The 25,965-nt window shown below is 38.0% G+C and overlaps 1 protein-coding gene across 1 annotated transcript; it reads right to left on the reverse strand.

The window, feature by feature from the left end:
• Window positions 1–8,599: 8,599 nt before the first annotated feature.
• LOC117331105 lies at window positions 8,600–25,690 on the reverse strand. The gene is made up of 14 exons (XM_033889700.1): window positions 25,651–25,690; window positions 25,187–25,530; window positions 24,603–24,812; window positions 23,524–23,781; window positions 22,909–23,212; window positions 21,968–22,342; window positions 21,394–21,725; window positions 20,384–20,882; window positions 19,612–19,721; window positions 13,739–13,897; window positions 13,435–13,558; window positions 11,998–12,991; window positions 11,210–11,441; window positions 8,600–9,123 (listed from the first exon to the last, which is right to left on the reverse strand). Exons 1-14 carry the CDS (start codon window positions 25,688–25,690, stop codon window positions 8,890–8,892), a joined length of 4,215 nt encoding a protein of 1,404 aa, XP_033745591.1. The 3' UTR covers window positions 8,600–8,889.
• Between the last annotated feature and the right edge of the window lie 275 nt (window positions 25,691–25,965).

Genomic DNA, 25,965 nt, shown 5'->3' on the forward strand with positions numbered 1-25,965 from the left:
ACCTATAAATAGCCGTCATTACAGGTGTCATACATTGTTATAGGTAAACTTAATTTACAATAAAACTTGAAGATTTGAATGGTTTTGACTCCAATTCTGATGCAAATAGAAAAGCTGAGCATTTCACAAGAAACAGACTGAAAATTATAACCACATTTACTAATTATTCAAATTAATTTTGCTTGTAACCTGTCTATGTGCTGCATGTACAGTACTGGGAGGGTGATTTGGTACTCAAACCCTGCGGGAGCGACGAGCGGAGGTCGAGCGGAGGGGATTAAAATCCCCTGCGATGTCGCCCGAGCGATCCCGCAGCGAGATCGCTCCGGCAGCAATAACTTGAGCGATGGGTATGACCGCTAGCAGTTGAGACGATTGGTAGATTTTGTGACTTACATGCAAGTGTTCGCTATTCCAAACGTAAGACTCGAGTTTGTGACTTACATGCAAGTGTTCACTATTCCAAACGTAAGACTCGAGTTTGTGACTTACATGCAAGTGTTCACTATTCCAAACGTAGGACTCGAGTTCGAAGTGATACCGTTCTCCGTGATGACCATGTGTATAACTAAATAAAACAAGAGGCCCATGGGGCCTGCATCGCTCACCTGGTTGGATTAGGCCAAATGTCAAAATAATGTTCATATTCAATTTGTTTTATTTGTAAATCTCTAACAATGCTATATATGGTTATAGTGTGGTAATCCGAACTGCTTTAAATATTAATGAAGTCCAGACTCTCTAAGGTCCGAAAGACCTCAAGAATTGCTTTTAGAACATGCATTCATCACTTTATGACTAGTAGTGATTCAAAGGAATTACCTCTATTTCACCTATTGGGCCCGCCCCTTTGGCCCCTCGGGGGTCAGGGTCCCCATTTATGCAAAATCTGTTCCCCTTCCCCCAAGGATGTTTCTGACCAAATTGGGTTCAAATCCATTCAAATCTGTATGACTAGTAGTGATTTAAAGGAATTACCTCTATTTCCCCTTTTGAGCCCCGCCCCTTTGGCCACTTTGGGGTCAGTCACAATTCATGCAAAATCTGTTCCACTTCCCCCAAGGATATTTCTGACCAAATTGGGTTCAAATTCATTCATAACTTAATAACTAGTAGCGATTTCAAGGAATTACCTCTATTTCCATATTGGGCCCCGCCCCTTTGGCCCCTCGGGGGTCAGAGTCGCCTTTTATGCAAAATATGTTCCCCTTCCCCCAAGGATGTTTCTGACCAAATTGGGTTCAAATCCATTCAAATCTGTATGACTAGTAGTGATTTAAAGGAATTACCTCTATTTCCCCTTTTGAGCCCCGCCCCTTTGGCCACTTTGGGGTCAGAGTCACCATTCATGCAAAATCTGTTCCACTTCCCCCAAGGATATTTCTGACCAAATTGGGTTCAAATTCATTTATAACTTAATAACTAGTAGCGATTTAAAGGAATTACCTCTATTTCCATATTGGGCCCCGCCCCTTTGGCCCCTTTGGGGTCAGAGTCACCATTTATGCAAAATCTGTTCTTCTTCCCCTAAGGATGTTTCTGACCAAATTGGGTTCAAATCCATTCATAACTTTATGACTAGTAGCGATTTAAAGGAATTACCTCTATTTCCCCGTATTGGGCCCCGCCCCTTTGGCCCCTTTGGGGTCAGAGTCACCATTTATGCAAAATCTGTTCCACTTCCCCCAAGGATATTTCTGACCAAATTGGGTTCAAATTCATTCATAACTTAATAACTAGTAGCGATTTAAAGGAATTACCTCTATTTCCATATTGGGCCCCGCCCCTTTGGCCCCTTTGGGGTCAGAGTCACCATTTATGCAAAATCTGTTCTTCTTCCCCCAAGGATGTTTCTGACCAAATTGGGTTCAAATCCATTCATAACTTTATGACTAGTAGCGATTTAAAGGAATTACCTCTATTTCCCCTATTGGGCCCCGCCCCTTTGGCCCCTTTGGGGTCAGAGTCACTATTTATGCAAAATCTGTTCTTCTTCCCCCAAGGATGTTTCTGACCAAATTAGGTTCAAATCCATTCATAACTTTATGACAAGTAGCGATTTAAAGGAATTACCTCTATTTCCCCTATTGGGCCCCGCCCCTTTGGCCCCTCGGGGGTCAGAGTCACCATTTATGCAAAATCTGTTCCCCTTCTGCCAAGGATGTTTCTGGCAAAATTTGGTCAAAATCCAATAAGAACTTTTTGACTAGTAGCGATTTGAAGCAAATGTTGACGGACGACGGACGCTGCACCATGACATAAGCTCACCGGACCTTCCGTCCAGGTGAGCTAAAAAGCATCTGGATATCGTATAGTGAGTCTGCGAAACTCGCTTAACGTCTCAATTGCTGCCGTTGTTAAATGATGTGGTTTAAATGATCTGCAATTCATTGGTTGTACAGTATAGATTTAGCTGACCTGTTTATAGATGGCGCTTTGTGCATGACCGCAGATGCCATGACCTCTGGGAGGCCACATAAGGGGTTAGTTTTTTTTTTTAAAGATCACGGACTTATTTCTATGTGATCTAGCAAAGTTCAGTTTAGTCATCACATATATCTGAAGTATTCAGCTTGTAACATGACTGTTTGAGAAGTTGATCCAGATACATGTACGACCCGTGAATGAAGAAAAGACGATAAACATCAGATAATTACTTTGTCCACGCTGGGACATACATACAAATGTAGGATCTATATCTGTACATCCCTGGTCCACATGCTTTTGCTAAACTTGTTTCGTTGTTGTTTAAAAAAAATATCTTCATTAATAAAACTGATTATTATTTTGTTTTTGACTTTTTGTAGCGGGTTTCATAGACTGTAACATTATTTTAACATTTCGAAATTTAAATACGCAGCTTAAAGACGTTGCGGTTTTTTTTACTATCATTACTTATATATGTTGATATGCTACTTGTAGTTTACAGGGACGACTCTGATGTGGCGAATAGCATAGATATACACTTCGGTGCGTTTATATAACCGGTAGATATCGAAATCCGTGTTCATATTTTCCAAACTATATATATAGTAGTTAATTAATTTGAAAATCGATGTATTAATTAATTAATTGATTTCAGGTGCTTGCTTTTGGCCAGCAAAGAAATAGTACAGCCTTCGAATTCATGGCAGGATTGATCTAAGTGTCCCAGTGGACACAAAACGTTCGGAGAACGTCCGGAAAACGTCCTATTCAGGTCACAACGTCCGGGACTTTCCTACAACGTTGTGAGAACGTTTTATGTCAAACGTTAGTGCAACGTTAGCTTTTGACGTTGTGACAACGTTGTAACAAGGTTTTAATGCAAACTTTGTGTATTTGTTGTTAATTTTAAACGGCTTGCAAGTTTACATAAATGCCAAAGACATACCGAACGAAAACATCAAATTTCATGATAAAGATAAATTTAATTATCTAATTTGCTCGAAATTTTATTTGTCAATAATGAATATGTTTAGATTAGTTTAAAAGCAACCTACGTCGCCTATAATGTGCCCTAATTATATAATATCGATTATTGATCCTTTCCTGATCCAATTTTGCTGTAAGACCTCCTTTAATACAGATAAATATGATCAAACGAACTTACAAGGTTACGATAACAAATCGGTGTTACCTCCCTTTATGTTGCAATATATATCCGCCAGGGGGCAATGCAAACATTCGCATTCATTTCAAAAACATTTTTTTTAAACGACTTTAATTTCAGTTTTAACTGCATGAAAATATCATGTTTTGGTTGAAACCGTTGCAATTATTTTCGGGAAAAGAAATAGATAGAGAGAAGAAAAAAGAGTATTGATATTTGCGCGGTAATTTTAACTACCGGTTCTTTGTTCTGCAAACACACGTGGGCCGTACACACACACATTTCAATCGGACTGTTGACTTGCTATACTGGATTATGTATTTGCTTTCAAAATAACATATGGAATCAGCTTTCTTCCCGAATACAGATCAGTAATTCAAGGTAAGTTCTGTATGATTCGTATTTTGTTAATTACACTGCGTTTGATTTTGACTTGTGTTTATTTACAAACAGATCGGGCATGCTATGATTTATCTTCACGTAGTACGTACAACGGATGTACGTTTTTGGTATCACCGGGCATAAGTTTAGTTTCACGCATATTTGTTAACCGAGCACGTTATGATATATTGCCGAAAAGTTTACGGTATATCAATAATAATTGTTTGATTGTTTTTCTATTTACAGATTAAATGGTGATAACTGGATGCACCGAGGTAATTGGAGACATCAGAGATATGAGTGATGGGAGGAGTGCAAGCACATGGACACATGGAAATAAAGACATTAAAATAATGTTTAAAAAACTTGAGTTTTTGTTGTACATGATAGGTAACAATAGTAGAAAAGAAAATAATACGACGTTGTGACAACGTCTATACAACGTAAATAAAACGTTGCCACATCGTAACTCAGTAACGTTGTGGGAACGTTGTATGAAAACGTTCCCCAAACTTTCATTTGCAACATTACTACAACCTAAATGCAACGTTGCATCCTGACGTAACTGCAACGTTCTCCAGACGTTGTGTGCCCACTGGGGTGTATACTTTATATGTTGTATATACATTGTTAAATGGAAATTGTCAAATAAAATATTGTTTAAGATATATAGACCACAGAATGATGTGTATGCATAGTCCAATGTTTTCTCTTTATTGTGAGAAAAACAATACATTGGTGTCATCTGGCATGTGTATGTAATAAAAAATTTTTATAAAATACATTCTAACATATTTAATTAGTAATAAGCATAATATAGGAATCTTTCCTGTCCCTTTTATTTTTGAAGCAAACCAAAATAACGTACAAACAAAGACATCACCATTACGATCAAGACCTACAAATTGCACCGTCCAAACAATGTGAACTATTTCGTTCTTCCTCTACCAGTCTATTTTACGTCCAAGGAAGCCTGATATTAGATCATGTAATTTGAAACTGGTAGGTAACAAAGGAGTTCCAGAAGAAGAAATTATTTACCTTATGTTACGAGAATATTGGAGATGAGTATGATATATATATCATTATCTTGATTATTTTTACCACAATCATTGAAAATTTGCTAGAAAATCATAATGATTTAATATTCCAAATTATTACCGCTCAAATCCAAAAGAAACTAAACTAAACGATCTATTAAACAGATCTTATAAATGAGTTATAAATGGTTTATCATTTTTTCTAGAAAAAAATCTCTATATCGCGTAATCTAATCATACTTGAAGTTAGTTAAAGCGATATAGATTAATTCTCTATACACGGGACCATTACCAGTCGTGTAGTTACCGTTATAGAAATGTTTTCACCTGCAGCTAACACCTGCCAATCACATATTTTAATTACAATAGAGAGTATACCTGCTTCGCAATGACTCCATCGCCCCCCTACGTTTTTTTTACCTGTGGGCAGTATGCTGTTATCCAGAAGGTTTTTAGGCTTTAGTTGGTCCATGTTTACTACCTGTATCTCACATCTTACGTGTAGGATTTCAAGTATATGACACCTGCCATTTTCCATTAATTTTCGAATGCGATGTTTAGGCCTTGTGAAATTTTCTTAAATCATAAACATATTTCAGTTTTAGGAACGCAATGTTATTGTTGCTATAGATTTAATATTTACGGTTGTAGTAATTTAAATGTTAACATTGGCTTGGTATTCATTAAGATTATTTTATCAAATATATGACAATCGCTTTATTAACGTACAACGAATTTAATGCAGAAAGTTTTGTTGCATATAAAGTACACACGTTGAAACATGGATAGAGTACCTGGTTGAAATAAATAAATGAAATTACAAATTTTAAATCTCAACAATCAGTGTTCGTGTATTATTTCAATAAGTAAATACAAATACACGGGATAACAGCTTTCGTAAAATAGAATTTTTTTTAATTTTTAATGTAAATATAATCTTAATATTGTGAAATTATACCCTTATGTTTTTGTGTAACATTCTCATAAATGCCAGCGTAAGACGGCTTTACAGAGAATTAATTAGACAATAATCAGATTGCTGGGATACCTGCATCGAATGGGGTGGACAGTTTACCTGATGACACACCCTAATCAGGCACAGCCTATTATACATGTAGCTCCGCCTACATACTCTTAGATTTGTTGCCACAAGTGTGATTGACATGTCAAGAGGATTTTTACAAAGGACATCGTCGAAGTTTCAATCGTTTGAGAATGTCACTGCACATTCATAAAATTAATGTATGGGGTATAAACAGACATATAAACTTGCTCGTTACCGCACATGTATAAATATATTTAATCATAATTGAGCACATAAGACAGTTATTTATTACCTGTACAATAGCAAAATCGTAGAGACTCGGCAAAAATCAGACCCCGCAGATCGTCAATACCGACCGCAGTGTAAGTGTCACTGTGCATGTGATTATTTTTTTATTACCATATTTCATTCCATTAATGCTTTACATTTTAATGCATTAAAATCACACTGACAATAATGACTTAAACATTATAATAAGCAGACATCTGTCTCAGGCCGTATTTTCATCTGTGTTGTCTATCATTCATTTGTTACATAAAATATTGTGTTATCGAACATAAACATAATATGTAGTTACTAAAACATATATATTCTGTGTCATAAAACTTTGTTGTTAGCCACATCGTCATTCACAATATAAAAGTGGTACGCATTCAGATATTTTCATTTATATTTATAACGTACCCTTATGTGAGCCTCTCAGAGTTCACTTACACAGCGCCATCTGCATCAAGATCAGCTAAAGTGTTTTCCTCGATATATTGAAACATTGTCAGCTTCAACATGGATTGAACGAAACATAATTTATGGCTAACGTTGATGAGTTACAGTAACGACAAACTCTTTGAACACACACGTTCATAGCGTGAAATTTACCACTAAATACCAACACCTTCGAATACGATTTTACCGTAGATCATCTATAAATGACTGAATGCGAAACTGGTATTCACGGACGCATGTTATATTTACACAGGCAGTACTGAAGACTGCTTCTTGAAAATTATGTATACAGGTAGCCTGGAAGACTTAATCCATGTCGCCGGTCATCGAAGGACTACGACGGCTGATTTGTCGAGCGGATCCGCTGCAAACCCGCCGCGAACACCCTGCAAATATCCCGCGGCTTTGAGCGACAGGGCTTAAACTTTTCCGCTCCCGCAGGGTTTGAGTACCAAATCACCCTCCCAGTACTGTATAGGAGTTGCCAAATTAAAGAGAAATTTTAATATACCGTAAATATTCGCGTATAGTGCGCACTTTTTTTCAAAAATTGACAAGTGAAAAAGACCACTGCGCACAATACGCAAGTACAAGCCTTTTCCCAGTCAGAATGAATGTGATTTGACTGTGATTTGTGATCGTTTCCTTTCACAGCAGGATTGATTTAATACTTATATATATATATTACATATATAAAGCATTAAGAAAGTAATAGTTAACAAATAATCAAAGAAATGAATAGTTATTTTGATGTTTAATTCCTTGAAATTGTGTATTTATCAGCAATTAGACGGTCTACGTGGATTTATCTAAGTCGATCGTGAGCCACACGTTCCGTACACATACGATCTCACTTGAGCATGTTCCCGTATTCAGGTCCAAAACGATGTATAACATCTCAATTAACATCAAACAAAACTTGAAATGATATAGCAGTACTTAGTTATTTCATACTTCTAAATTAATCATCTTATTAATCCAGAGTGCTGCCAGAAACTGATAACGTTCAACTTGTTTATTTACGGAAGCTGTAACAGCACGCATGCGCAATTAGGCAAGGGTAACACTAATGCCTTGATCTCGTGCGGCAGTCACTGACCAACTGGCCATATAAAATACGATCTGACTGTGAAAACTACCAGGGTACTCTTATTTATTGTCTGCACTGTAGATTTATCCATTACACATGTTAATTCATTGACATAAAAGTTGTGACCAGCACGACGACAGCAGGCTTGTTTCCGTACTGTATACAAAATGGTGGCCTGTGTTACATTACGTAGCAGTCAGCTTACTAGTCAATCTTGTTATAATTGAGCTTAATTAGCTTTGTATGTTCGTGGACAGACAACACAAGAGATCATACCTGCGTGAAAATCACAAGGTAATTGAGGGTAGGATTAATTATTTTGTTTGTACAACAGCGTAGATGGGACCGCTACAATTTGCAAGCTGACCAGGCCTGTCGCGGTATAATGTAAACAACCTGTCAATCCAATGTGTCAAATCTGACCGGTGATTCCAATTAAATGTGGTAAATAAGCTTTCATAAGTTACAAATTCCTATCATCTCATGCTTTAGAATTCATCTAGATTTCTACCGCTCAGTTGAATATTGAAAAAAAAAAATTTTTTTTTTTTTTTTTTTTGAAAATGAACCTCAAAAACGTACCTGCGCACTATACGCGAGTGCGCACTATACCCGAATATTTACGGTATACATTTATCAGAGATTTGATTCAAAACCATGTAAATAATTAGGGAGTGTCCCACTACTTTGCTTATGTCAACTTATTTTCTGATTAAATTTATGCTTTCTCTGAGTGGATATCCATATACAGATAATTATAGACAAGTATTATGACTGGTAGTGTAATGAATACGCTCCATGCTTTACAACCGAAAGGTTCTGAGTTTGAATCCCATAAGTGATGTGTGGAGCCGTTTCATTTTTTGAAAATGATACTGATTGTAAGTATATTTCTGTCATGTTAGTATCATCTTTATAAAACTCTTTCAAATTTGCTTGATGGATAAGAGATACAGCACAGAGAACTTGAACTTAAAGATATGACTTACACTACTGTCACTTTTCATAAAAGTCTGAATCAAGACCTACCATCAATAGTTGTATAGTTAGATGCCTCTATTTTGATGACGCCACCTCCATAGGTCTGCGTGCTTGTATTCGTTACACCACTGCTGCCAAATGACTGGGGCATTTTTAAGGCCCCATAGAACAGTCCACCTGCACTACCGATAGTACCAGTTCCACCCATACCCCCGTGACCGGCACCACTGCTGTCCCTTCCTACGCCATCACCGTCTACCCCAATAGGTGCCTGCCAATCACAAGAGATTACAATACATTTTATAAGAATGGTTTGTAATATTATATTTTTTGAAATTGTATATATTCAGAATGAATAGGAAAGTTTATATCTTGACTAAATGTGTCTGCACCAAAACACCTATTATGCCAAGATTTACATAGAATTTATCAAAATAATGCCAAAATTCTAATGTTATGATCCCAATGTTTAGATACATTTTGAAATTCTTAAAAAAATTTTAAATGCCCATCCACAACTGAAATCATTTTCATTACAGCCAATTTGAAAACTAAAAATTAGTTTTATCCAGAATTTTGGCACAATATTTGAAATTTTATTACATGTGAATTTTCTTTATCAAGTTAAAATCAAAATCATATACATACAAGAGGCCTATAGGCCTAAACACTCACCTGATCATGTAATTATAGCTACTATGATTCAAAAAGTTCACAGTGACCTAATTTTCCAATATTTGTGATTGGCATGCCTTTCTCATCCTAGATGTCCATTTCTGTTGCCCTAACATAATTATTGAAAACGTAGGTAACAGTGACCTAATTTCGCAATATTTGCTATCGGCATGCCTTTCTGATCCTAGATGTCTATTTCTGTTGCCCTAATATAATTATTGTAAAAGTAGGTCACAGTGACCTAATTTTGTAATATTTGCTATCGGCATGCCTTTCTCATCCTAGATGTCCATTTTTGTTGCCCTAATATAATCATTGAAAAAGTAGGTCACAGTGACCTAATTTTGCAATATTTGTTTTCGGCATGCCTTTCTCATCCTAGATGTCCATTTCTGTCGCCCTAGTATAATTATTCAAAAAGTAGGTCACAGAGACCTAATTTTGCAATATTTGCTATCAGCATGCCTTTCCCATCCTAGAGGTCTATTTCTATTGCCCTATTATAATTATTGTAAAAGTAGGTCACAGTGACCTAATTTTGTAATATTTGCTATCGGCATGCAATTATCATCCCTAGATGTCAATTGATGTTGTTCTATCATTATTATTTAAAAAGTAGGTCACTGACCTAATTTTGTAAAATCCAGGATGAGCATATGGTGTTCATCCTAGATGTTGTCCTACTTTTCATTTGCACAAGTCACAACATAGAGCAATGTGAAGAGTGATATATATGTCACCAAAGGTCACAGTTCGAATTGGTCATAAATAGTATCAATGTGACATGCTTTCCACTTGCACATTATCACTACATAATATATATGCATATGATTAATCAATTAGAAACCTATAGACTCTCTCCAAATTTGATTTAAATTATCAGAAGTTTTCTGATATTGACCATATTTACACAAGGTACACTTGATACCCAAAACATATTTGTCAACAGCTAGTTATCAGTGATTTAAAGCTATACACTTGGTGACTGGGCAGATTTCATTACTAAGTAATAGCTCTGGAGATAGGGCTCCATTCCCAGACCTCTGCTGCCCTTTATCTAATTAATTTTATTGTTTTCCTGTGTGACCCTAAACCAGCAATACCATGGTTTCATGCAGAGATTAAGCTAACAGTCTTTGCATCAAAACTAACTGGTATCAGATAGTAGACAATCCAAAAGCCTAGTTATCTTACACAAAGAAATGTTCTACAGAACTGAGTACTATATCATTCAAGTAAAGACACCTATTACTGCACAATATCCATCATCTAGAAGCATACATAGTTTTATACAAAATCAAAACAATAAAGATTACTTTTGCTCAAAATCTTCAATAGACAGAAATTACCTTTTTGAAAACTGATTTACATATTGAACCTGATCCTGGTCCTTTTTTTTTTAAATCAAAATTCCAGAATGTCTTACAAGCTAGAATGTTTACTACATTTTATGCAATTGTTTCTCCAGGTTGGTGTGGGTGCTGCTAGCAGCCAAGCTAGTCAGCTGCCAGTTCTCCCATTTGGGACCCTACCAGCAATGTTCTATACAGTTTATACAGACAGGTACAAACCATACAATTAAATTAATTAAAAATCATCCACTCATTATACATAAATTTAGCAGGGACCCAACCAAATCCCTCCACCCTGTTTCAGGAAATTAAGTCATTAATTTCCCTCACTTTGGTATCAGTTCGGATGGTAGCAGAGTCATCCACAATTAGGTTGGCGACTCGGAGCTCAATTTTATCAGCGTCCAGTAATCCACGACTCTCTACATGGAATGTGTTGCCAATAAGGACCATTCCCTGTGCTTCACTGTTGATTTCCAGTACTCCACCTCCCTGTATGGTGATGCTTGTGAATGTGATCTCATTTGTTACTGTAGTGGCTACACTGGTGTTGGTGTACGGCCTTAATTCACAAAGTAAAAAATGTATTTACTAGTAAATACAAAGTCACCAGTTCAAATCAAATTACCAATACATTTAGAATTGTCCGAAAGGTCCACTGAGCCAATGTTTTCTTCAATGTTTTAAATGAGTCTGGACATTTTCATAAAATCTACTTATTATATATAAAATGTGAATTGTATGACTTTAGAATAATATCTTATCTGCAATTATAATAATTATCACATTTTCATAAAGTGTTCAAAAGTTACTAAATGACATATTAAAATAAACTTTTCAAATAATGATTTTTTTGTTTTGCAACAATTTGTGAAATATTTGCATTTTATCTTAATTATAACATAGGAATTCACTTTCTTCAGATTCAGCCTTAATTTTGATTAAATGTATAGAAAATACTACCATAATATTATATTAGAATTTATCAATATATTAAAGGAATGTATTGATCATGTTTGAATATTTTTAGGAAAATCTTCAGGAAATGCTTGTTTAGTTTCCATTTTGCTTTAACATGGCTACAAATAAACTGTTACTGTAGAAAGTAACAAACTTACTTGAGAATGATGCGTCCCCCAGGCCCAATGATGAGATGTTCTGCTCCTTCTAGCGTCCCCTGGAATTCAATGGTAATACCCTGTACAAGTAGCACTTCCTCTGCTTTCATTGTACCACCTTGATATATTTTCAGTCCAAAATCTAATTCAGGGCTATCCACATGGAGAGTAGCTGAAAACACTTGTAAATTACCGACATGGAATGTGCCTGTTTTGTCCCCACTGCCTTTGTTAATGGTGACATACTGATTGAATGAGTCAATGTTGCGTCGGTATACAGCAAGTTGTGCCTTGCCTTTGAGGGAGACCTCACTGAAGTTGTGTGTGTGAGACACAGGAGATGTTGGATCAAACAGCCATGTCTGACAGCTTACTTCCCCTCGTCTTGTATCAGACAACACGCTGAAGTCAATAGAATCATCCAGAGGTGTACAGACAGCTTTGTTATCTATCCTGAGGATATCAGACTCGGTGAAGGTGTCTCTCAGAAGCACAGTGCCAGCACCACCACATTCCAATCCACCACTTCCACCGTGGGAGTGAGTTTCCCCGTTGTAGTTTAAAGTGTTGTTGTAGTGAATGGCAATACGCCCACCACCACCACCGCCACCATGACAAGTGTTAGTGCCACTGGCCACACTGCCACCCTCTACACTGAGAAGTCCGGTTCCAGTCATCTGATTGGTCTTGATAAGGATACTGCCACCACCACCTCCACCTCCTCTTGGTCCGGACCCTGGTGACCCCTTACACAATATCTCACCATCCAATACCAAGTCCCTGGTGATGGTCATCTGGACAATACCACCACCATTGCCACCTGTATGGGTTTCATTTGGTGTACAGCCAAGGTTGAGGTTAGAACCACCTCCATCTCCACCAGTGCCACCGAACTCTTTTGGGAAGTACATATCACCATAGGATGGGGAAGCTCCAACAACAGTCTGGTTTGTCCCCTGTCCACCGGAAGCACCTCCTCCACCACCAGACCCTCCTATAATGCAGAGGCCATACAAATATCTCTTACACCTTTATCTCAAACAATACCAGCTGATAGTCCTTTGTATACTTTTCATGAAGTATTAACATATAAAGTGGCATATCTACTAGTCAAGAATAACATCTCATTTCAAAATAATATCATGAAAACTAAAAAGTAAAATTCAAAAAATTCTTTTAAATAATATAATAATTTTTATAATCACCATCATGACAAAACAAACCTTATGATATATTAAATTACGCTCAAAATTTGTATACTTCTCACAAAGCTTTAAATGAAAAACATGTATAGTATTATATAATTACAATAAAGTGCGATTTCTACAGTAAAAAAATAACACTGATCTCTTTTTGAAATAACATGAAAACTGAAAGTAAAATATTCTAATATTTCTTTATTGAAAGGAAAGTTCTTTAATTTAAGATTGTACCAACCTCCAGTAGGAGCGTTAATTCCATCCTGACTATCCATGGCAGTTTTGACATTTCGTAAGGTGGTATCAATGACCCCAGCAGGGTCAAGTTGTACCTGATCAGCTGTTATTTCCAGCCACGGTGCCTGTACCATAAATAAGATTTCTTGTAGAATCAATATTCAACAAACCAGAAAAGATTTCTCTAATAAAACCAAGATTTTGATAACAGTCCAATTCAAAATATTTCAATATTCTTTCTGACAGGAAATGGAGATTTTCTTTTCCACAGTATAAGAGAGCCAAAAGATACATAATACACATACCTCAATCCTTCCACCAGCATGAAGGCGGACAAGACCAGTCACATTGAGAACCAAAGAAGGAATGTATTCGTTGATGAAGTCGGATGACATTTTACCATCTGCGTACACTTGCAGCGTATCAAAATGAAACTCTCTATCTGCACTTCCACTTGTCTTACCCTGAAATCACAACCATTGGTAGATAGAATAAATCTAAAGAGAATGATGTTTAAAACTAAGATCATATTAATTGGACAATAAATATGTTCTTGAAAAATGTATGCCCCCAACTCCGACTTTGAAGGGAAATGAGCTATTTGAAATTTAAAATTTAGTTAAAGTCTAATATTAAATATTAGGCAGGTTTACACAGCAGATATGGGGCCTGCCTGTCATCCAAACACAGTCAATTTAACACACTGCAGGGCTTCACTTGAAGCTTTTGGAGATTTATGCTCCTCCTTGCTGACCAGTACAGGTCATGCCAAGGCTAAATAAACTGTATCAAAGGACATCTCATGTCCGCTTGTCAACTGCACACATGTGCAAATATATACTCAAAGCACCTGCTAGTCTTTATGTTCTCTGTCTCTCAGATAAACAAACCTTATCAAAGCAACTTCCCAGTCTGAATGTAATGGGCACAGATAAGACTTGCATGCAGATGTTATCTTGGGGAATCTAATTACCCTTATCACTCAGTCTTGACCAGTCTGGCTCTATCCATGACCTCCCTGACCCTACGGTTATCTATGAAGGGAGGTTTTACTCCTGCACCTAATTTACATATTCTAATTAAACAGCCCCTTACTAACAAGGTAAGGATGTCAAGAGATCCAATCAGAAGACCACGCTCGGTCACATGGCTAATGTCAATTTCTCCTCAGAAATTCTATCCAAATTGCCATTGTTGTTCTAACTGCTGGAACAAACAGTCATATTCCAAAACTCTGTGTTTTGTTGGCCTCTCATCAGAGACTGCTACAACTTCATCCATTCACCGAAATTGTCACAACTTAACAGACACATCCTCAGCAAGACATTCTTCCAAAACACTCATCAGTTATAGATATGTCAGGACGTGGAAAAGGTCAACCTCGTGAAGACAGTAACAATATACTCTCTATTCTGCTGTCAGTACGACAGGTGGTAATGTCAGCAACTGGGACTCTAATAAGCCAGAAAACTGGACTATAGGTGAAATAAGGACACGACTGCTGGAGCAGAACATCAGACCACCAAGAGGTTTTACCAAAACTATGCTGGTCAAACTGTACAAAGAAAATAATACCAGTGTTAGTGATGGTAACAGTGATGTGACGCCACCTACAGAGATAATGACCTTACACAGCCTGGCTACCACAGCAGGAATCCCTCATCAAATGAGGCAATGTAGGCTCTACAAGCACATGTAACCAGGCTGGAGCAATTAATACTGCCAAAATACAGTAGCAGCGGGACAGTCCCCAGCTGTACCAGGTCATGTCCTGACTGCGACCTCAATGACCTCAATGACCTCACCAACCTCACCGACCTTAGAGCCCCCAGCTGTAGCAGGAGGCATACCAAACAATTATGTGCCTCAGCCTGATGTCCTTCTACAACAGACAGGAATTTCATCAGAATCTCTGCCATCAATAGAAGTCGTACCTCAAGCCATACGCCAGCAGATAATAGAAGGTAAGGACGTCAACTTAGCTCTACTATTACTGCCATCTTATGACTATGATTGCACACGCTACAATCGATTCACTGAAGTTGGGGGGCGTACTGTCCCGCTCCAAACAGACCCACGTCCATGTAAATCTCTCACTCTCGGAGAGTTTGTCAAGGCCTTCTCAATATATAGGAGCATCATGTGTGAACATTACCCTAATCGCAGACAGTAGCTAGACATCTACGAGCGAGACATAGTAGAACTAGCCACAACATATCCTGGTCCTGTATTCTATGAATACCATAAAGCTTTCGCCACTAGGGCCGCAGCACTTTTACACCAGCGTGGCATTAAGGTCAACTGGGCGATTCGGGACAATCAACTTTACACCACGATATGTTCCGGATTTAGGAGTAACAGCTGCAAACTGTGCAACAACATGAATCATACCGAAGACTTCTGTCCTCTCATTTTGAATGGCCTAGGATCATCAGCAAAAAACCATAAAGGAAACAATAGGAATGGGGACAGCAACACAGACAGTAAAGGAAGGACCAGGGTCATTCACCATGGTAAAGAGGTCTGCAACGATTACAACGACCAAGATGGCTGTAACCGTAACAATTACCCCTACCTTCACATTAAGAAATCTTCAATTAAATCAAGTAAAACACATAAAACCAACGAATCAGCTAAACAATGACAAAAGGCCAACCTCCAGGATTTCAAGGCGTCAACTCCTATCAATATAGCAGCACTGTAGAGAGAACTAAAAAACCACCCTGATAAGAACTTTGTGCAGTCTTTGATTTCTGGATTATCAGACGGCTTTGACACGGGAATGTCTGCACTACCAGACACATCTCTAATCTGCAAGAACTTAAAAAGTGCCACTTCTGAACCAGACATTTTTGATGAACTTATAACTAATGAAGTTAACAAGAAATTCTTAATTGGCCCTTATACAGAACCACCTTTTGATATATACAGGATCCACCCAATTGGAATAACGACAGGGAAGTACTCTGACAAGAAACGCCTAATCGCGGACCTTTCTGCCCCCCATGACTCCAAAGGTAACAGCATCAATGAATTAATCGCTAAAGAGGAATACTCATTGTCGTACATTAGTGTTGATGATGCCATAAATCAAATCCAGCATACATGAAGACACTCCAAGCTGTGTAAACTGGACATAACAGATGCCTTTAAACTTATACCTGTTTCTCCAAAACTCTGGCCTTTCTACGGTATATGCTGGAAACAACAATACTATTTTTATACCAAACTCACTTTTGGGTGTCGTTCCAGTCCTAAGATCTTTGACCTTTTATCAACCGCTCTCTGTTGAATTTTATCAACTAACTATCACATAGAATACATAATTCACTACCTGGATGACTTTCTTACAATCGACAGACCAAATATGGTAGCTGAACGAACAATGGCAATTTGGTGCTTTTTATAACGGTCAGTGGTTCCACGGTCACTGGCCACATCAAATATCCTTGGACAGTTCTGAAATGTCAATTGCTTTCATGGAACTATATCCTATCATACTGGCCTGTATGATAGGGGGAAACAAGTGGTCAGGTCTCAGAATTAGACTACACTGTGACAATCAAGCAACTGTTGATATCATCAAGAAAGGGCGTTCTAAATGCGCTTATATCATGCCATTTATGCGACGTTTAACTTGGTGTACTTTTATCCACAACTTCGTTCTCACAGCCGTGCATATCCCTGGAAAACAGAATAATATTGCTGATGCCTTATCTCATTTCCAAATGGACCGGTTCCACGACTTGGCACCAGCAGCAGAGAAGAGCCAAAATCCTATTCCCGATTACGACAATGTGCCTCTATACTAGAACCAGCAGTGCGTGACCTATGGAATGCTGCAGTGGCTCATTCGACTAGAGCTACCTACACATCAGGTGTTTCCTGTTTCAAGAACTAAATCATCCTCATGAATGGTATAAACAACCAAGCAAGTGTGTTTACCAACGTTACAGAAGAATTATTAATACTCTTCGTGACTCATTGTTATCATAACCTCAGATTGAAATATTCTACAATTAAGCTGTATCTATACGGAATTAAGTTCCATTGTACTATGCAGGGGCTCAGCAAACCGCTTGTGAATACTCATGGGTTACCACTTTACCGACTCCAGACCATATTATGGGGATTAAAGAAACTACAGGGAATTCCGGTAAAACCTAGACTCCCCATAACTTTCAACATATTGTCTAAGTTATGCTCAGCATTTCGACAGGGTGTTTTCGATCCTGCCACAGACACTACTATGGAGGCTGCCTGCTGTGTGGCCTTCTTCGCGTTATTACGGTGTGGAGAATTCACATGCACCACTAACATATTTGATTCCTCAATTCACTTGTGTATCAGCGACATACAAGTAGCACCGGACAGTAACAGCATGTCATTGCGCCTCTAGGCGTCCAAAACCGACCCCTTTCGACAAGGAGTCACTATTCACCTGTTCCGCACCCATCACCATGTATGTGCTGTAGCCGCTGTCATCAGAATGCTGACAGAAAGATTAATGAATGGTTGTCGTCCTTCGGACCCCCTATTTTCCATTCATTCTGCTTCCTTGACTCGACATGTTTTCATCAACAAACTAAGACAGACTTTGATCCGACTAGGTCTAAATCATTCGCTATACACAGGACATTCTTTCAGAATAGGAGCCACAACTACTGCCACCCAGTCAGATGTCCCCGATCACCTCATCAAAGTGCTCGGACGCTGGCAATCGGATAGCTACTGTCGATACATCCGCACCCCTCATCATATTCTCCGGAAAGCTCAAGCAGAAATGTGCAAGATTTCACCCGATACTTAGTAGCCTAGTGGCTGCCTTCTGTGTTCAGGAGTGTCTAAGTGTGTACTCTTTATAGGGCGAGTATATCTATAATGAGTACTATATATTCCACTGGATTAACATGTATAATGATGTGCTAATCTGTCATCATTCACACAGGATTTATGTGCATATTCCATTGGATTTATATGTGTGTAAATGTGCTTATCTGTCACCATTCAGATGGGATATATGTGTGTATTCGTTTAGGGCGAGTATATCTAAACGGTACTATTACGGCCCTCATACTCAACAACTAACAGAAACGAAGGTAACAGAACACATTCTGTAGCCATGCAGGCCAGCATTCTTGTAAGGATTACATCTGGACATTCCGAATTGGGATACAGAACCGAACTAAGGTTTACTAGTCATTGACATTAGTACCCTGTTTTCTTTTACACCTAAGTACCTCTTAGGACAATAACTATATTCAATACTGAGGCATTCTGCCAGAATTTGTCTATGACTTGCTGTATATCTTCTCAATTATGTCATATTCTCCCGGTGGCGCTGGGGATAAAGGTGTCTCATACCCTACATTCCCTCTTTGGGGTCCTCGTATCATCACATGCTTATAAACCATGTCTCTCATACTCCTTTGGGCCTATGGCAGTAAACTGACACCATGTAATAACATAATAACATGGACTATTAATGATGCCAGACTACTGCTATACACCACAAATCGGTCAATCCAACCCCAGAACCAAGGGTTAGCTGGACTGCATACATCAACTCTATCTGGCCCAGGGTAAGACAGCAAGTCGAACCCCAAGCCTAAGTGATGTAACTCCCAACTCTTGCCGACTCCTGGACATTTGAGCGACCAGGCTATGGTACCCATGAGCTTCAGGTCAGCCATACCTCCAAGTCATGTTCTCAACGGGTTGTTGGCCATAGCTTTTCAGCACCATGCTCTTCAGCATTACGGGGTTCAAATAGCCCACGGCTATACCCCACCCGGTCCAAGGGAGGTAACTGCTAAGGTGATATGCACCCCTTATCTGCAAACTTTTTAATAAATACTGTAAATTTATCTTACATCGTTTGTTATTTTGTTGTGTAAACCAAAACTTAAGAAAACTTTTCATAACATTTTCTGCTTGACGATTGCACAGGGTTGATGTAAATTACAAGCATCCTATCACTTTAAATGAGTGCATGAAAAACTCAAGGAAACTTCTTAACCAAATTGTTTATTCTTTAAGGATTATGGGCAATACATCATGCCTCTGATGACTTTTAAGTGAAATTAAGTGAAATATGCATGTAACTGTATTTTTCAATTATAAGAAAAGACTTTCTGATCATTTACTCATACGATAAATATATAAAACAAGATCTTACATGTTCACCAACAAGGACATTGACTCCCTGACCGATGTGGAAATTTCCGGCACCACTGATTGTTCCATCCAGTTTGATTGTCGTGTACTCAAGTCGAATGAGGTGCACCTCTGAAACCATGTGTTAAAATAAAGTGTAAGTCATAGAACACTCACACACTTACTGACTGTTTATAGAAACAGTTTGTATAGAATAGCTAAGTACTACAGACAATTGCCCTTGTCAGACCTAGTTCACGGGTATAAATTTTGGGCAACACCCTAAATTCTGCAGTAAGCATGTATATATGCATGTTTTCAACACAGTACAATTACAACAAGAATTTCAAATCTTTAACTTTCATATCAACAACACAGTGATATCAACAACACAGTGAATGATATATATGATATATATAATTACATACATCAGATAGTAACTTAAATGACGAAAGAAGTAAATTTTATGACTTATGCCTCAAACTCACGTTATATGCCACCAAGCCCTGCAACTTATACTGGTGCACTACATCATGCATACATATAAGCTAATAATAATTATTGTCCATATTTATAATCCATGGTATAAATATTCTGATGTATTTGCTATGTACACTGTATTTATTTTCAGGTATCTTCAATGACTGCAAACAATGGCAATTATTTCCAACTACCGGTATACTCTGCATGGTGAATACAATGTATAAAAATATTTGTAGAATCAGTTTAAAATTATATGATGTAATAGAGTGAAACTCAAGTTCTATTTAGCATTAAATATGCTATATAGCTACCTGAAGGCAGCACCAGGGCAGCATTTTCATATATGGCAAAGGATGATGGAAAAGGACTGTCACTGTCATTCACTTTGATTTCCGGTATATCTGCCAAGCTATGAAGCATTCCAGTCTTGTCACCAGTGAGATGACCAATTTGTACAGGGATAGATCCATCCTGTGTGGTATTCTTGAAGACAAGATGTGCAGATCCATAAATCTGGACATTATGGATGTAGAGCTCTGTATTTGTGGTGCTAGCCATAGTAACATAAGTCTTCCCGCTGTCCTGGTCTGGGTTTGAAATGAAGGTGTTGAGAGGTTTTGACCCGTCATTATCAATTCTGAGTGTGTCCTGGTAACCACCAGAAGAGTCTGGCTGCCTGAGATAAACAGTGCCTGATCCACCATTTTCCTTCCCGCTGTTTCCTCCAAAGGTCTCGTAATTGCCACGGAAGGAATAACTATCATTGGCCAGAACAGCCATTCTGCCTCCACCAGCTCCACCTCCGAATTTCTGCAAAAAAAAAAAAAAATCCACGTTGGTATTTATCTTGACAAAATACAACTACTTTACAACACAAAACATACCATGCTTTTGAAAATAAATTGAACATCAAAATATCATATAAAATCAATAATGTCATAAAGGCCTCCTCAATATATCAAATACCTGTCGATAAATTCAACTTCCTTCCCCAATTTCACAAAGTGCATAGTAATTGAACCTCTATATTAAGGCCACCTATCTATATCTATAAAGGTCCATTTTCTCTGTTGAGTGGTCTTTAGTAGCAAGTTTTGACTGTAATTATCAGATACTGTAACTACTCTACTGGCCCTAGTTTCCTAAACATTCCTTAATTCAAATTTTTCATAAGAATATATAAAAAGAAGTTTAGGAATTTACAGTATTACTAACTTGAAGACTTTTTCTTTAATGCTTGCCTATGGACATTCTTTTATGTTATGGAATTAAGGAATGTTTATGAAACCAGGGCCATTTGAGATAGGATCATATCACCTACCAGAGGTAGAACATTGGTTTCACCAGCACAAGTTCTGCCAATATCCCCACAGTAATCCAGGAATGTAGTGTTGCTTCCAAGCGAGAATCCACTCTGACAGTTCTCACCATTAGCGCTACAGGCAGATCGGCTGTTGCCCCCACTGACACAGTTGGTGACAAAGGTAGACGACTCACAGCAGCGACTATTTTGACTCTGACAGTCTGACACACAATTATATTGGACCCAGAAATAGCCAGAGTTACACTGAAGGCAGCGTCGCTCACTGTCATAGCTGTTACAGTTAGGTACTACTCCACCCCCACCACCGTTGGCAGAAATTGTTCCAGTTCCTGTCAACAATCAAAGTTGTTTGAACAATTCATTTTTACAAAGATATAAATCCAATTCAATTTGGATGTATATTAATTTAACCTCCTTTCACAACTCCTACTCCCCATGAACTTCATTAGATATCTTCCGTTAAGTAATACATCTATTATAATATTCATTATTTTTATCTTCATTCTCTTCATATGCAGTACTTTTGAACCACCAATGCCCACAGAACTTTCTAATCCTGTACACTACTTACCAAGGAAGTGAAGAGCCTCCAGCAGTATACTCCCTCCAGCTCCACTACCCTGACTACCACTTTCTGCATCCATGCCATTAGCTGTCACGGATCCGTCAATTTCCATCAGGTGTTCTGCCCTAAGATGGATGATACCACCACCAGAGGCCCTTCCACTACCAGCCGACCCACCACTGCCATAGTTCACTGGACGAGTCATGTCACCGATTGCAGAATTTGCATAAGAGGTTCCAGCACCAATACCACCGAGACCTCCATGAGAGGCACCAGACCCTCCTGTCTGACTGTATACTCCAGCAGCTGGACCTTGCCCCGCATCATAACCTCTTCCACTGCTGTTGACAAGACCATCAGCATCTACAGTGATGTTGACAGCTAAAATCAAATAAACGCAACAGTGACTGGTTAGTGGTCAGACATTATTTATAGATAAATTTGTGATCAGTACATCAGTAATAATTCAACATTAATTAGTAATAATTCAGCATTAATTCTAACACGTTATTTAATGAGATTTCAATTAAAGTGGTGCAGATTTCCAGATTTCCTAGATATACCTGCATTTTGGTATTGGAAGTCGAGATGAAAGGTCAAACACAAGTGTTTTGTATATGAGCATCAGTAAATGAAAATCATGTGGATGATATGTGCGTTTGTGTGGATGGCTTGCAAATGATATGACACAGTATATTTCACAGGTCATGCAATTACACAAAAACCAATACAATCTACGTCAATTCTATAAATAAACACTTTTGCCTTTCACCTAGGTGACTACGGTTCAATTTCCAGACCAGACCTGGCCACTTGGGTTTTCACAGAGCACTCTGGTACCCTCCCACAGTAAGATATTAAGTATTAAGTTGGTATACCTTGTTTTTCAATTGCTGTAAAATAAATAAAGATTACATACAAAGTGCTAGCATAAAAAGAACCCATACCTCTCAAGACAAGGTTGTTAGCTTGCATTTCACCTCCTCCATGGACATGGAATCCACCATCCAATATAATCTCTATCAAGGAATCATTTTCAGCATTGCCTTGGAAATTGAAAAACCCTCCATCTAGAATATCAATGCTGTTCAGAACAACTTTTTGGGAATATCCCAGCTGAGCCGGTGGGTAAATGGTGAAGGAGCCATCCATAGAGATGTTAAGTTTCTCAACACCCTGTAGTACTCCACCATACAGAATCACACGACAGTCTAGCAGGAAGGTCTCGTACGGCAGGTTTACGGTAGCATTCTGCAATGGTTTATTGAACAGTATATTTACCATATTTATCTGACAATAAGTCCTTGTTTTGTTTATAAGCCCACCAATGTCTATTATAGATCAGTTCATTTTCCTATTATTAGCCCCACCTCCCCTTCACTTTGAGTAAAAGTGAGTGCTTGCCCTTTTGGATTATCATAAATAGTGGTAGAAATTAAATGAAGGGTTGAAGTTAGCAGTATTTTCCCATTATTCCATCTAAAGAATTAACAGACAGCAGTTTCCAGACAACATTTGCAAATAGCTAATATCAATAAAATAATAGCATATCACACAATTACCTCATACAAATGGACATCAAAGGAGAGTATTGCTGAATCGTTGAAGACGATATTTAGTTTATAACCAGGCTCTATATGGACTACAGCAGTATGATCACCGCCCACTTGGGTTAAGTTCTGTGTCCTTTCCCCAACAACAGGCATGCCAGCGGAGTCCACAGCCAGGAAACCAACTTGTGCATATTGGCCGAGATCAAGCAAATCAAGCTCTTGTTCAGGCGTTTGAACTTCAGAGATTGAGATTCTTGATTTGGAGTCCTGTTAAATATCAGATATTATTATTTAATACAAAATAGAATCACATATTATTGAAATAACCAAATTTATATAGATTTTATACCATATTTACTAGGTATTTTCTTACCTTACATATTAACTACTATAATTGATTTAAGGATTTCTATGCACATCAGCCTGTAGCAGAAAGGATGTGTTTTTGTGCAATTTATGAAACAAACAATTCTTTTCTCTCATTTTATTTTCCACAATCTTATTCTTTCCTCAAAATTGACAAAAAATAGCACCATATGAAACTAACAATCTAGACAGTCCCTGTTTATAACAGCACCTGTGATTTGACAAAACGCATCCTTCCCTGAGCCCCATGAGCAAAGGGAAATAAAACATCTCCCTTGAGCCCCTGCCTCCATGGCGACCTTCTCTCTGATTTTCGTAAGAGTTGTCGTTCTTGTCAGTTTTATATTGTAAACCAAATAACCATAAAAACCTAAAGCTTGTTCCCATAACAAACTGTCAAAATTTGAAATGCAATGTTACCTTGGGCTATACCCTCGGCGGAATATGACTACTTCAGGTAGACAAACCTTCATATCACCTTACCAAAAGGGCCTTAATTGTATTTTGTATCCTGGTTCTATATTTATTTCACACACTACATCAATGTTAACTAAATGATTCATTATTTTACCTTTAAATGATCGTTTCCAATCAATTCCACAATTTAATTTGAAGCATAACTTTCAAAACTTTTATGAAGTCGTCGATATGGACAAGTTCTGTTACTTATTATGATGATAGTGATTTTAAGTTCACACTGGTTACACAGACCCAGAACCTACCCCATTGCCTTGCTGATTGTAGACTTGTAGGTGTTTAAATTCAGCACCGGAGCTGGTAACCATGTCACGTTTGTAGACAGTGCCAGATGCACCTATCTCACCATCACCAAGACCACCAGTTGATGTAATGTCACCAATGTAGTAGTCGTCTTCATAGATGATTGCTACTCGACCTCCTCCACCTCCATTCCTCGCTGCTCCACCATTAACCTTGAGATGCAAGTCGGTGAAGAAATTACCAGTACAACAAATCCTTACAGATATAGCACCTATTTCTAAGACACCAACTGGAACTGAAAAGTAATTCACACATTCTCCAGCATTTATACATAATGCTACAGACAACGATCTATGATTTTTTTCATAGACCTCCTAAATGGCACTTTAGTTTCAAAAAGTTTGCAATGATATGCAAAATATGTGGGAAGTATATATACATATATATATACTTTTTAGTGATCCCATAAAAATTTTCACAGAGTAAGTTAATATTGTATACTTGCTTCAAGACTAGATATAATCACAACATATGCAATAAGGATGAGTCTATAATTAGGAAGAGTACCTGTGTTGACACAACATACCTCAATTTTCCCGGTGCCATCAAATGCTGTGGTGTTGATGAATATACTGCCACCAGATCCACCACCAGCATAGGTGGAGTCAGCCAATTGTCCATTGGCAGTTAAATCCCCATCAATTTGTATTTTTGAACTCAAGTGAAATTTGAGAATTCCTCCACCACACCCACCTGCCACAGTACTGCCTGCACTGTTTAGACCGGTTCCTCCAGAGCTACCATACTCACTGGGAGAATTAAAAAAGCCGTAGCCTGTGGCAGGTGAATGGTTTTCATTCTCAGCCCCACCCTCACCTCCATAACTACCTCCTAAACCTATATCATTTATAGTAAGTCCTTTTCCAGTACCTGAAATGCAAACAATCTTGTTTATAACTAGATCAGTTTGTATTATTATATGTTTTTCAATACTGTACAGCTTTTCTATCAAAACATATATAAGATGTTAATTTCTTTCTTAGCCCAAACAATTGTAATTGTCAGAAGATATAGATATATTTGTATTCATGTAAATATTCTTATTATTCACCTCTGTCACAGTGATCTTTAATTCATTACTCTTCCTAACAGTGACCTTTCGTTCACTTACCTCCCCCGCAGTGACCTTTGAAGTCTGAGCTTATCTTTCCTAGCACATCGATGATGACTGTCTTTGCCTCTATGTACAGGTTCTTTGACTCCAACAGTCCCCCGGGAAACACGCGCAGTGTATCACCTAAAAGGTCACATATCTTCAGTGAAATCATCTTAATATCTGAATGCAACTCTTTCTAAAATCACTTC

This window comes from Pecten maximus, chromosome 7 (genome assembly GCF_902652985.1).
Source record: "Pecten maximus chromosome 7, xPecMax1.1, whole genome shotgun sequence".
Taxonomy (NCBI): domain Eukaryota; kingdom Metazoa; phylum Mollusca; class Bivalvia; order Pectinida; family Pectinidae; genus Pecten; species Pecten maximus.